The sequence below is a fragment of the Octodon degus genome, unplaced genomic scaffold (genome assembly GCF_000260255.1).
Source record: "Octodon degus isolate 3935 unplaced genomic scaffold, OctDeg1.0 scaffold00019, whole genome shotgun sequence".
Lineage (NCBI taxonomy): Eukaryota > Metazoa > Chordata > Mammalia > Rodentia > Octodontidae > Octodon > Octodon degus.
Genome location: NW_004524595.1, coordinates 6,155,136 through 6,168,733, shown reverse-complemented (window position 1 = coordinate 6,168,733; position 13,598 = coordinate 6,155,136). Strand labels below are relative to the sequence as shown.

General features: G+C 37.3%; 1 protein-coding gene and 1 non-coding gene across 2 annotated transcripts in view; both read left to right on the top strand.

Annotated features, from left to right (window-relative positions):
- The window catches only part of Rab10 (RAB10, member RAS oncogene family), a 76,006-nt gene that overhangs the window by 42,371 nt on the left and 20,037 nt on the right, over window positions 1–13,598 (top strand). Inside the window, exons 2-3 of the mRNA XM_004627438.1 lie at window positions 2,596–2,656; window positions 13,076–13,214. Of these exons, the coding sequence (XP_004627495.1) occupies window positions 2,596–2,656; window positions 13,076–13,214 (200 nt within the window). The remainder of the gene's footprint in view (window positions 1–2,595; window positions 2,657–13,075; window positions 13,215–13,598) is intronic.
- On the top strand, window positions 10,734–10,897 carry LOC111815686. Its single transcript, XR_002820341.1, has one exon. It is a non-coding gene; the product is annotated as a U1 spliceosomal RNA (small nuclear RNA).

Below are 13,598 nucleotides of genomic sequence, written 5' to 3'. Positions count from 1 at the left end.
ATGGCAGGCCCAGGGATCGAACCCCCAGCCCCTGTGCCTGCTTGCAGGCGCTTTAGTCTGCTGAGCTAAAAAAATTATTGAATAATTGATTTTTTGTTTTTACTGTGGTACTGGGGATTGACCTAGGGCCTGGCACCTGCTAAGTAGGGAGCTCTGCTGTACCTAGTTTTTCAGCCCTTTATTTTGAGACAAAGTCTTGCCGAATTTCCTGAGTTGGTCTCAAATTTCTGATCCTTCTGTGTCAGCCCCCAGAGTAGCTGGATTCAGAGGCATGTGCCAGGATACCATATGCCTAGCCTATTTCTTTTAAATGAAGCATATTTTTCTCCTCACAATTCCTCACCCAGAGTTTATGGACTGGGACTTTGAAAAATTATTTTCCTTTTACCTTCATTGTTTTGGACCCTCAAAATGTTTGGACTAAAAAATAATTTATCATCTGGAAAAAATTGTGGAATTTTTAAATATGTGAAGTTTTAATTAGTGGTTTATCACTTGGAGTCATGTAGAAGGGCTTTTCCTTTTAAAAGATTTTAGCTTGTTTTCTCTTGAAGTTTGGTTATTTTTAGACCTGTTTATATCTTTTAGCCAGTTTTCTTCATGAAATGTTCATTATTGGTTCAGGCTTTGATAGATAACTCTTGTATTTGTTCTACAGGATCGAAACTAAGGCTGAAGGATAGAAATTTGACAGGAAAAGAAAATTGAGGAGACTTAATCTATTCTTTTGACATTCCTCCCTTTCTGAAACAGTGCATGAATTTTAGTATAGCTCTGTTGATGAATTAATGTATTTTTTCCAATCAGAGTTTATTGGTACATTTTAGGTAATACATATTCATCATGGACAGTTTATACCTATACATGGTATAACTTGTTTTATTTCCCATTCCCCTATCTTCCCTTCAACCCCTTATCTTCTCCCCATTTAAAAAAGTGTTTTCATTTTTTAATTAATTTTTTTAAGTTTAAAAATCTTGGGCCTGGGGAGATAAAGTAGAATAAGTACTTGCCAGACAAGCACAAGGGCCTGAGCATAATCCCCAGTTATTTTCAGTTTTAAAATCAGACTTCAGTTCATTATATAGAATAAGTATGCTCCTAACGGAAACTTGTGATACTATAAATTTTTCTCTGGACACTACTTTGAACTATATCCTACAAATTTTGATGTGTTTTTGTTACGAGCCACCCCAGATTCACTGTACTCCGCTAACATAGGAGACAATCTTTGGTAGAAAAGGAAAAAGTTTGTTCAAAATTGGCGACAAAGGGGAGAGAGGAGTGTAAATGATACAATAAACAAGGAAATTCCTGTGCCATTCCATCCTGGCTATTCTAGGGTCCTTCTCCCCCTTGTGGAAACCAGACCCCAACCTCCTGTGGCTAGCACCTGTACATTCCTTTTAGACAGATTGCTAGTGAGGTTTGTTTGTTTTGTTTTGTTTTGTTTTTTTTTTTTTTGATAAAAGCTAATTGCTGACATAGGCATTACCTTTCTGTCCATTCATCTGAGCTGAGGAAGGGTGTTTATGTCCTCCATGTGAAGAAGTTGGAAAAGCAGCCTGTCTCTGTAGAAAACAAAACAATGAATTTTCAGATATTTTGAGATTTTTTTCAGGTGATTTCTAATTTATTGTGGTCAGAAAATACAGTTTAGATGACTTCCGTACTTTTAATTGTATTGAGATTTCATTTATTGCCCATATGTTTTATTTTAGTACCCATTGAGTGTGCACTTAAAAAGTGGGGCTGGGGATGGAGCTCAGTAGTTTAGAGTGCTTGCCTAGCACTGGTAGGTTCCAAGTTCATTTAGCACCAAAACCAAACAATGGCAACAAACCCAAAAACTAAGTGTATATTCATCATTGGATTTTTATATATCAATTAGGTCAAACTGGTTAGTGTTTTATGTTTTCTATATTACTAATTTTTCTTTTCGCATTTAAAAAAATCTATTAAGAAAGGGGTGTTAAAAATCCCCAACTGTAATAGTAGTTTATGTTTTTTAGAAAGGGTCTCACTGTGTATTTCAGGCTAGCTTTCCACTCACTATGTAGCCTAAGACTCACAGAGATCCTTCTGCCTCAAACCCGAGTGTTGGAATTACTGACGTGTATCATCAACTCTGACTTATAATAGATAAGTGAAATTTCACTTCTTTTAGTAATTTGTAAAAACTTTCCTTTTTTAAAAATAATTTATTTTATTATTTTTAAAAAATATTTATTTATTTTGTGTGTGTGTAGCCAGCTCAGCCCACCGGGGGTGGGGCTGGCAGGCATGTGGTGCTGGGGGATCGAACCGTGGTCCCTGTGCTTTGCTTAGCTTAGCTTGTTCCAAGTAGGTGCTTTAGACCACTGAGCCATCTCTCCAGCCCCTCCTTTTTTTTTTTTTTTTTTTTAATAAAAACTTTTCTGTATGGCTTTTTCTCTAACCATCCTGGATCTTCTGTTACTTAGGTTTGAGATTATGGACATATTAGCTCAGATTTGCAGTTTAAGAAGTATCAGTATTTCCACTTCAATAAATTTGATAATAGCTAAGCACAAAGCTACAATTACAAGTTACCCTTTTTCCCCCCCTGTGTTATAGGTATAGACTTTAAGATCAAAACAGTTGAATTGCAAGGAAAGAAGATCAAGCTACAGATTTGGTAAGTGATGCTAATTTATTTTTTTAATATAACAATACCAGATGTGGCAGTGAAAATTTTCCTTGTTACTTGTTTAGAATCTGGGTAGACTTTTAGAAAAGTCTTATCAGATGATCCTCAGTGAAGTAGAAATGTACATGCCATTGATTTTGGTCTATGAGAGCTGGCTGTTAATTTTTGCACTTGCTATATAAACATGGTCAAGTTACATACTGTTAGGCTTTTGTATCTCCATATGTAAAATGGAACTGATATCACCTATCTCAAAGGGTTGTTAGAAGGATCATATGAAATAATCTGTGTGAAGTCGTTAGCACTGTGCTTTGCTCATAAACATCCAATATAAAAGGCTAATGTCATAATCTTTTTTGTTGCTATGAGTCTTAAACTAAAATATTTATGTTCCCTAATGTGGTGTAAGCTTTATTTTTCTTTAATCTTTTATATATTTATTTATTTGGCACAGGGTCTCACCATGTAGCTCAGATTCTAGCGATCCTTCTGTCTCAGCCTCTTCAGCCCTGGGATTACAGGTGTGTGCCACCATACCTGGTTTCGGTGGCTGCCACAGCATGCCCAAGGCTCCAGGGCCAACATGGCATGCAGTACTGGGTATTGAACCCCTGGTCCTTGCGCTTGCCAGACAGGTGCTTAGACCTGTCGTGCTATCTCCCCAGCCCAAAATTTATTTTTAAAAAGAGGTTCTAGGGGCATAGCTTATTGATAGAGTGTTTGCTTTGCTTGGTGGAGGTCCTGAGTGCAGTCGTCTAGCACAGAAAAAAAGGAAAAGATTTAGGTATTTTTAAGTTACTTTATATAGTTTTGCCTCAGAGGAACAATAAAATTACATGAATTTATATTCATGTCTGAATCATGGACTTTTAAAGTTACAGTGAATATTACTTGTCTTTTTTTTTTTAGTGAATATTGTATCACATATGGCGTCATATAGATACACATGCATATGTGTGTGTATAAGAAACCAAATGTCACAAAAGCATTTTTCAGACGTATATATTTGCCTGAGTTGGTCCTATACCTCTATACTCCTTCCACAAGTTTTCTATGCCTCGATCTTACGGATTTTTGTATTTCCTCCCGCTTTTAGGGCTAGGGAGACAGTTACTGGGAATTGAACCCAGGACATTCTCACTCTGCTATATCTCTAGCCCTTTTAAAGTAAATTTGTTTGAGTAAGGATCTCACCAAATTAGCCAGAATGGGGTCAGACTTTCAATTCTCCTGCCTCCCTGTATGTTGGGAATTCAGGCATGTGGCCCCATGAATAGGTCATGTCCTCCTTTTTATTGTTTTAGTCTTTTTATATTCATTCATTTATCATTCATTTTTGAGGTGAGTTCTCGTTAGTTCAGGGTGAGCTCATTGTGTAGCTGAGACTGTCCTCAAACTCATGATCACATGATCAAATTCTGGAAAGACAGGTCTGTGCCACCACACTCAAGTTTTTTTGTAGCTTTTAGAAGTAAGCAGTAAGAAACAACACTTGACTTTAAAAAGAAGTGTTAGCTGGGCATGGTGGTGAATGCCTATAATCCCAGCACTCAGCAGGCTGAGGCAGGAGAATCACTATGAATTAGAGGCCAGCCTGGGTTGCATAGTGAGTTCAAAACCAACCTGAAGTACATAATGAGGCATTGACTCAGAGAAAAAAAGTGTCTGCCTTGTTAAAAGACGATCTTTGGGCCTGCTGTGCTGGCCCCGCCCCCAGGCCTGCTGAGATGGCCATAGAGACTAGGCATGGGGGCATGTCTTGGAAAGCTGTAAACAGGAGAATCACTACAAGTCCAATCTAATAGTGAGACCTTGAACACCTTGTAGGCCCTTCCCTAAAATACAAAAAAAAAAAAAAAAAGAAAGAAAGAAAAGAAAAAAGACAACCTTTGGAAACAATAAATCTTCCAGTGTGCCTTCAAGATTAATCTGGGGGAAAAAAAATTGTACCCTACCTATAAAACTAAGGCATAACATAGAAATGGTAACATTTCTGATTTTTCAAAAAATATTTTTATATTTTGGTACCAGGGATAACATTTCTGATTTTAATGTCATTTAATTTTTAAGCATTTTAAGTTGACCTCAGTGAAAACATTTGTGCAGTAGCATTCCAAGAAGAAGTCACATAACTCAGAGATTTGAGACATGCCCACGGTAATTTAAGAAAGTTTTTAGCACAAAAAATATTTGCTCCTAACTTATCGTACCTTGAAATTCAAAACCTTGTCCTTACCCTTGATATTAAAAAGCACAGCAATTTTTGTGTATCTCTAATTCAAATAAATACATTCATTCTGTTTGGCATGAAAATACCTGTTTTGTAATTGAGTATTAGTCTTGGAAACTTTTCTAGTTTGTGCAAAAGCTTTTTCATTTCTTTACCCTGATCTCTTTTTCTGTTTCCTTTCCAGCATTCTCTCACCCTTTATGTTGCATAAGGTGGTTGTGTATCTTCTCTCATCCAGAGCATATTTATTAACTTATTTGACTCAAATTTGTGATCCTCCTGCCTCAGCCTTCCAGAATGAAGGGATTAGAGGTGTGCACCACCATGACTGGCTAGCACTGTGTCTTTTAAAATCCTAGATCTACAGAACGTTTGCATCACAACTTATCTTGGTAGCAACTACATTTTCCATAGAGTTAGTCAGCCCTGTTAGGAAAATAATTGTAGTAAGTTACTTTAGCACTTTTGCTTTGGGGGATGTGGGGATCAGGAATGTTTGTCACTATCAGTATCTGTATGTTTGTACCAGCAGTGAATTGTACTTAGTACAGTCACCCTAAATCAGTACTTTGATTTTGTAAAAAAATTAACTGCCTTCTTATATAAGGTGACAGATACTTGTCATTCAGTTTTGATTTTTCCCCATTCTCTTAACTTCCACATCCAATTCAGTAAGGAATCCTTGTTGATTATCTATCTCCAGTGTACCCACTACTCCAGGGGTGATGAACCTATGGCATGAATGTTTTTTTTTTCTTTTAAGACAAAACATGTTACTGAATGAGTTGTTTTTTCCAAACTAAAACCTCAGTATTCATGTTAAATTGCTGTGTTGGCACTGTGGTATAGATAGGTGAGTTTAGGCTTCTGTCTCTAAAAGATTCACCATCATCACCTCTGTGCTATGGTAGTAGTCTCTTAATATTCCAACCAATCTTCTATCTTTGCCTTCTACCTTTGCCTTCTTCCTGTGCTTTTTTCATATAACACTCAGAGTAACCCTTTTTCAGATATAAAGCTGATGATGGTTGTCCTTCTACTTACTGTCCCTTTACCTTGCATTTCAAATGAAAAGTCTAAAATTTGAATCTACATTGCTTATTACATTAAGGATCTCACCTACCTCTAATTGCCTCACTCTCCTTTGTATGTAGCTTCTAGCCCCAACTAAACCATTTTAGAACCTTTGTACATGATTTGTAGCCCTTCCCAACCCTCAGGTTATCCTCCCCCTCTCCCATGGCTAGACTGTTTGAAATTATCATTCCATTTCAGAGGCTTTAAATCTTGGCTCCCACTTCCCTTTTCTTCATCTCTTACCACTATGGTCTGTTGAGACTTGCCAACCAAGTATGTTTCCATTTCCGAGCCTTTAACTTTTTACTTTTCTTTCTGCTTGGAATGCTGATCATCTCCTTGCCTTGCTGTTTTTTCTTATTCAGATCTCAATTCATTGTTATCCTCAGAGAAGCCTGTGTGAGGACTAACGAAACCCAGTGCTTGTAGGTATTGTCTTATTTAGCCCTAGTCATAGTAGTTTTCAGTATATGAAGTCATTATACTTTTATAAATGACTTAATTTTGTTCTCCCACTAGAATATATATGAGTTTTTGAAGGGTGAGAATCCCATCTGTTTGTTGTATGGTTTTATACTTATATCTCTCCCATCTGGAATAGAGCCATGCAAATATAGATCCTCAATAAATATTTGTGGCCTGAATGACTTTAGTCAGTGGTTTCTGTTCACACTTTACTTCCCACGTTAAGCTTCACCTCTGTAGAGATTTCCCTAATTATTCTAAGTTATTTTCTCTCTCTTTATCCTTCACTTCTGTTTTGGCATGAACCTTGCTAGCGTTCACAGTTTGTGATATAATTCCTTTTATTTCTCTTCTCTACTGTGCTAAGATCTTAGAAGGCAGGCCTTCTTACTTTAAAAACATTACTTTTGGGTGGTGTATTTGTAGCTTAGTATTGGAGCTTATTTGTAGTTTAGTACTGGAGATTGAACCTATGGCCTTCACATTGCTCTACATCTCCAATCCTTTTTATTATTTTTTCATGTTAAATGTTTTATTAATATATTAGACCCTTTTTTATTTCTTGAGACAAGGTCTTGCTAGCCTCTCAAAAGTGCAGGGATTACAGGTGTGTGTCATTGTACCTAGCTAAGATAAGCATAATGTAAACTCACTATATTTTGTGGAGTTTTTGTTTTGTTTTGTTTTGTTTTTCTGAGACAAGTTTTGGTTATGTAGTGCAGGCTGGCCTTCAGCTCCCTTTGTAGCCAGGCTGGTCTTGAACTTGCAACAGTTCTCTTGCCTCAGCCTCCCGAGCACTGGGATTACAGACGTATGCTACCACACTCTGCCAACATGTGAAATTTGACAACTCAATCTATAAAAAATAACTTCATTATGTTACCAAAACCCACAAAGTTATGAAATTTGAAGTCTGCACTGCAGAGCAGATTGGTGTTATCTTTGACCTGTTCCAGTGCTGTCAGGACTCAGACTAAAAATAACTGTCATAGTAGCCAGAGTGCACAGCTTCTCTGACCCAACATGTGGGACATTAAGAAGAAAAGCTATTTTAACTCCTGGACTTATTACTCCTTTGTAATACGTCATGGGGAAAAATAACATTTTACAATACTCTGTGTATTATTTTATGTAAGGGTAATTCTGCCATCAGCTTATAATTTGAAAAATCTGGTCATATTGAGTAGGTTAGGAAGAAAAAAATGTTAGCAGGAATACACTAGTTTTGAAAACAGGGATAGGCACCTCTGTTATTGAAACAAAAAGAAAATGTGAACACATAAATGTTTAATTGTCAGATATTTAAAAACCCTTGCTTTTCTTGTTGTATTGAACCTGCTGGATTGGATTAGATTTTTGGCCATATGTGTTATACAAGCCTAAAAATAATTTGACCAACAAACAAGCAGCTGTGGCTATTTTTAACCCTGAGCAGAGTTACTAATTAGCCTAGAGCAGTGATGGAGAACCTTTTCTAGACATATGCCCAAACCCAAAACATACTTATTTATCACAAAGTACCAACATTGAATACTGAGGTTTTAGCTTAGAAAAAACAACTCATACATCGACATCTTTTATCTTTTTTTTTTTTTTTAACATTTAAAAAAATCTTTTATTTATGTATTTGGTACAGGGTCTCGCTACACAATTTGGACTCATAGTGAGCCTCCTGTCTCAGCCTCCCCAGTGCTGGGGTTACAGGTGTGTGCCACCATGCCTGATTTTAGTGGCAGGCTCGACTTGGGTCCAGCATAGCATGTAGTGCCAGGGATTGAACCCGGGTCCTTGAGCTTGCCAGGTAGGCACTTAGACCGCTGAGCTATCACCCCAACATCTTTTATTTTAAAAGGAAAACAGTTAACAGTCTTGCTGTAGTTTTGCCAGCACTGGCCTACAAATAGTGAAGGAAGTACTCTGTTAGATGGTTTGAAATAAATTGTCATTTTAACATTTTGGTAGAAGCTGAATGATAAGGTAAAATAGAGAGCCATACTTAGGAAAAGGGTAATTTGAGATCAGAGTCTGGATCATTTTGTGAGGCAGGAAATAGTAATATTGAAAAGTACAAATATTGGAAATACATAGGGGCCGGGGAGATGGCTCAGTGGAATAGGCGCTTCCCTGGCAAGCACAAGGGCCTGAGTTCAATCCCCGGTTCCGCAAAAAAAAATATTGGAAATACATAAATGAAAGCAGGATATAGAAAGCAAAAAGAATTAATGGGAGAGGTCATACAAAAAGAGGGAATATAATTGGGTGTAAGATTCTGGAAGACAGAAACAAAAAGTAAAGTGCAGGTGTAGTAGTATGTCATGGAGCAAAGCAAACTTACTCTGAGCAGAGTAGTGATTTCTTTTCAGAAAGGCCATTGATATTTTAATATCTTCTATGTTAGTGTTTTATAACTATAACATTTTATAAGGTTAGTGCCTCAGCTCTCCCCTAGGTGCTACTGATAAAGGTTTAGCTAAGTTGCCTCTTTTGTACTATTTTCTCTTAGTGCAGAACTTAAGCACAGGCTGAATTATATATAATTTTGCTAATTGTATAATGTAAATAAATGGAGGAGAGGAAGCATATAATAGGAAGCATTGGGGGTGTTGTCTGTAGTAGCATGCTGTGGAAGAGCTCTCTAAATAGTTATTACTTTAGAACAAAATTGAAATCAAAGTGTCTTATGCCTCCTACACTATAGTTAGTCACTACTGGAAGCCCAGGTCCTTCACACTGTGTGTTAGATAAATACATTTCCAGCTTGCATGATTTCTGAGTGTCTTCAGTCATCTTTAAAGAGATAGCATTATAGGTTAGTTTCCCCCACTTCCCCTTTTTTAAAAAATTTAATTTATTTGTTTATTTATTCTGTGTGTGTGTGTGTGGCCAGCTCAGCCCACCAGGGGGTGGGGCTGGCTGGCATGTGGTGCTGGGGGATTGAACCGCGTGGTCCCTGTGCTTTGCTTAGCTTGTTCTAAGTAGGTGCTTTAGACCACTGAGCCATCTCTCCAGCTCCCCACTTCCCCTTTTTTCCTCCATATTGGAGATTAAGTCCAAGGCCTTGTGCATGTTAGACAAGCACTCTACCACTGAGTTATATCCAAAACTAGTATCTTTTAATTTTATTTTGAGACATTTCATTTGTCCAGCTAGGCTCAAACTTGTGGTTCTCGTACCTCAGCCTTCTGAAATAGCTTGAATAACTGGTGTGTGCCACTGTGCCCAGCAAGGTTGCAGTATTTCTTTTTTACTAGATTAAAAAAACCCTATTCTGACGGTGATGAGACAGGCCTTTGTTCTTTAATGGAAGTGTGTATAAGTGCATGTGATTTAAGGCACTTTTAATTCAGTACATAAAGGATAAAATAGGAAATTGGAAAAGAGAAAAATTACACATGAAACACACACACACACACACACACACACACACCACCACTCCCCACCTCCATCCCCAATTTTGAGACGGGCCTATGCTGTGTAGTTCCAGGCTGACCTTTAACTCGTTATGTAGCCCAGGTTGGCCTTGAATTTGCAGGGAGAAATGGTGGGAATAGGCTGTGTAGGTGCTGTCAAGTGGGACTGAGGGTATGGTATAGCTCAGTGGTAGAGCACATGGTACATGAGAAGACCTAGTTTTAGTTTCTCTCTTACATACACATATTCATATTTATCCATTCTCAGTTTCTGCCTTTAGAAAAAAAAAAAACCCAAAAACAGGAGGGGACAAGCTTGTGAGGGACATGAAAAAAAAAAAAGTGGCTATGTGTGGTTAGGGAAAAGAGGGGCCAAAATTATAGGGGCTGGAAAAAGGATAAATACATTTTGGAGTTGATTCTGGATGTAGCAAGTTTCCATTAGATGGGCCGGGGAGATGGCTCAGTAGAATAAGTGCTTCCTAACAAGTGCAGTGGCCTGAGTTCAATTCCCGGTTCTGGGGGGAAAAAAAAAAAAGTTTCCATTAGAAGTATTTTGGGGGCTGGCCAGATAGCTCAGCAGACTAAAGCGCCTGCTTAGGCAGAGTGTAGCGGCCAGGGTTTGAGACAGTGTGGTGGCACACACCTGTAATCTCAGTGTTTGCGAGGCTGAAAACAGAATCACTATGAGTCCGATCTATGTAGTGAGACTCTGTAGACTCTGTACCCAAATACATTAAAAAAAAAGTTTTAGGGGCTTGTGGGTTGTTTAGGTTTTTAGGAGCTTGGGGAGGCAAGCTCTCACTGTAGTTCAGTCTGGCCTTGAACTCATGATGATCCTTCTGCCTCAAATTCTTAAAAAAAAAAAAAAAAAAAGGATAAAATACTTATCTGGAAGGGGAGATACCATGATCACGAAGGTGGTTTTCTGAGGGCAAGTCTTATCCATTGCACTGTGGATGGGTTGACCTCTGCGATTTCCCCAAATGTGGAAAACTTGACCGTATAATTTATGGTAGTGGGGGACTGCGTCCGTGCTTTCCCCTGGCCAAAAAAAAAAGGATAAAAATAAAATTTAAAAAATACTAAAAATTAAAAAATTTCTAAATTAAAAAAAAATTCTAAATGGGGGCTTGCAGGTTAGCTCCGTTGTTTAAGCGCCTGCTTCAGCAAACCAAGACAGGCAAAGGGGACCGCAGTTCAATGCCCAGTTCCACGTCCATTACCAGACCCACCCATAAGGCACCCTGAGCCAGCTTAAAAAAAAAAAAAATCCAACTCTTGAGTGCTGTGTTTGTTTTTAAGTCTGCCATCATGTTAGTATGTTTTGCAGTGGGTTTATTGAGACGTAGCTCACATGCATACTATTTACCTACTTAAAATGCACAATTCAGTGGTTTTTAGTGTATTCACAAGATTACAAATGACCATCATAACTTTTAGAACATTTTAATCACCCTTAAAAAGAAACCTCATATCTTTCACACCTACCCTCCTAACTTTTTCACCAACGTAACTACTAACCTACTTTTTGTCTTTATAGATTTTCTTATTCTGAACATTTATATGGAGTATATACCGTATGCTCTTTGTGATGAGATGCTTTAGCTTAGCATGTTACAAGGTTCATCTATGTTGTATCGTGACTAGCTGCCTATCTATCTGCTTATTGTGCTGGGAATCAGACCTAAGGCAGCAAGCATACTCTCCATTGTATGGATATACATATTTTATTCAATAATCAGTTGATGAATTTGTGGTATTTCTATATTGAGCTATTCTGAATAATGGTGCTGTGGATATTTACATGTTATTGTATGAACTTTTTTTAGGGGAGAGAACGTTGAGACATGGTTCTTTTGCTTCAGCATCCCCAGTGCTAAAATTATAGGTGTGTTATAGTACACCTAGAATATGATTCTTTCAAAATAAAAGTTTTAAAATGTTGGTTGAGAAGAGGAACAGAGACATGAAATGTTAGTTGTGATGTAGAAAATGGAGAGTTGGGTTTGTCCCCCTCCCCCATTTTAGGAAAAAGAAACTAAAACATTTTAAAAGTTGGTAAGAATAATCCAGAAGAGGAAGAAATTGGTGATGCAAAAAAGAGCTAAGTTTTGTGTGCTCTTTTTTTTTTTTTTTTTTTAAATAAGATTGTCCAGGCATGATAGCACATGCCTATAATCCCACTACTTGGGAGACTGAGATAGGATGATTTTTGTGAGTTTGAGACCAGCCTGGACTACAAGTGAGTTCAAAGCCAGCCTGAACTGCCTGTCAAGACCCTGTCTCAAAAAATGAAAACAAATAAACAGAAAAGAGCATAATTACTGAAGCAAAATACATGTTGAATTTGAGCCCTTGACTTGGAGGCATTAAAAAAATAAGGAAAAGCTATTTACATATATTTGTGTTATCTATAAGTGAGACTACATTTATAATTTTTAATAAATGAATCTAGCTGTAGCCCAAAAATATTCTAAACATTTAGCGGGGAATGGTGGTATAGATTCTAACACTCAGAAGGCCAATGCAAGAGAATCATGAGTTCAGGCCCAGCTTGGGCTACATAATGATCCATTGTCTAAAAAATGAAAACACAAAAAGTCCACACACTTTTGTGTAAGATTATTGAACTAAATTACAAAATAAAAAGGTATTTCAAAAATTTTATGTCTTTTTGAACTGTTTTCCTTCCCAGATTTTCATTCATTATGAGTGTGTCATTAATTTCCTTCCACTGAAAAAGGAAGAACCATAATTATTTACTAATTAAAGTATTAAAGCCAAAGGCACACAGATACAAGATTGAGCCCAACCTGGGCAGTTTAGCAATTTCCCTTTCCCAGAATAAAAATAAAAAGGGCTGAGCATTATAGTCAGTTTAAAGGTTCTGCGTTCAAGCCCTAATAACACACAACAACAACAACAACAACAAGGTTTTATTTTGTTTTGTTTCTGAGGCAGAGTCTCACTATATAGTTCAGGCTGGCCTTCAGCTGCCTTTGTAGCCCAGGCTGGTCTTGAACTCACAAAGATCCTCCTGCCTCAGCCTTCTGAGTGCTGGCATTACAGGCACCACTATGCCTGGCTTTCACAATGTTAAATAAGTGTTTATTTTGTTTTGCTTTGTGGTGGATAGTGAATTTTAATGTTTCATTGTTTTGTCCTGTATCTGAAATGTAATATTATTAAAGTGCTTAATGTATTTATTGGCTGTTATTTCAGGGACACAGCAGGCCAGGAGCGATTTCACACCATCACAACCTCCTACTACAGAGGAGCAATGGGTATCATGCTAGTATATGACATCACCAATGGTAAAAGTTTTGAAAACATCAGCAAATGGCTTAGAAACATAGATGAGGTAAGACCTAGAAATTACATAAATCCTTCCTTTTAAATTTTGGGCTGTCTTTCTAAAATCCTATCCTAGACAATCACTCATTGCCCCAAAATTTAAAAAAAAAAATCTTATAAAATGCTTCCAAATAGAAAACTACTGTGATTTTTATAGTCCTTTTCTCTGTATGAATTCTTACTGAGTGACTACATGAAATTTTCAGTGGTGATTTTTTTTTTTTCAGTAGTGATTTTTAAAAAGTATTTTTAAATTACAGGAATGTTGTTTGTAGAGATTTTGAGACATTTGGAATACTGATATAGTTAAAGATCTTACTAATAGTGTCGTGTCATTGCATTTGAAGAAAATAATTTTTTAAGGGCCAGGGAGATGGCTCAGTGGAATAAG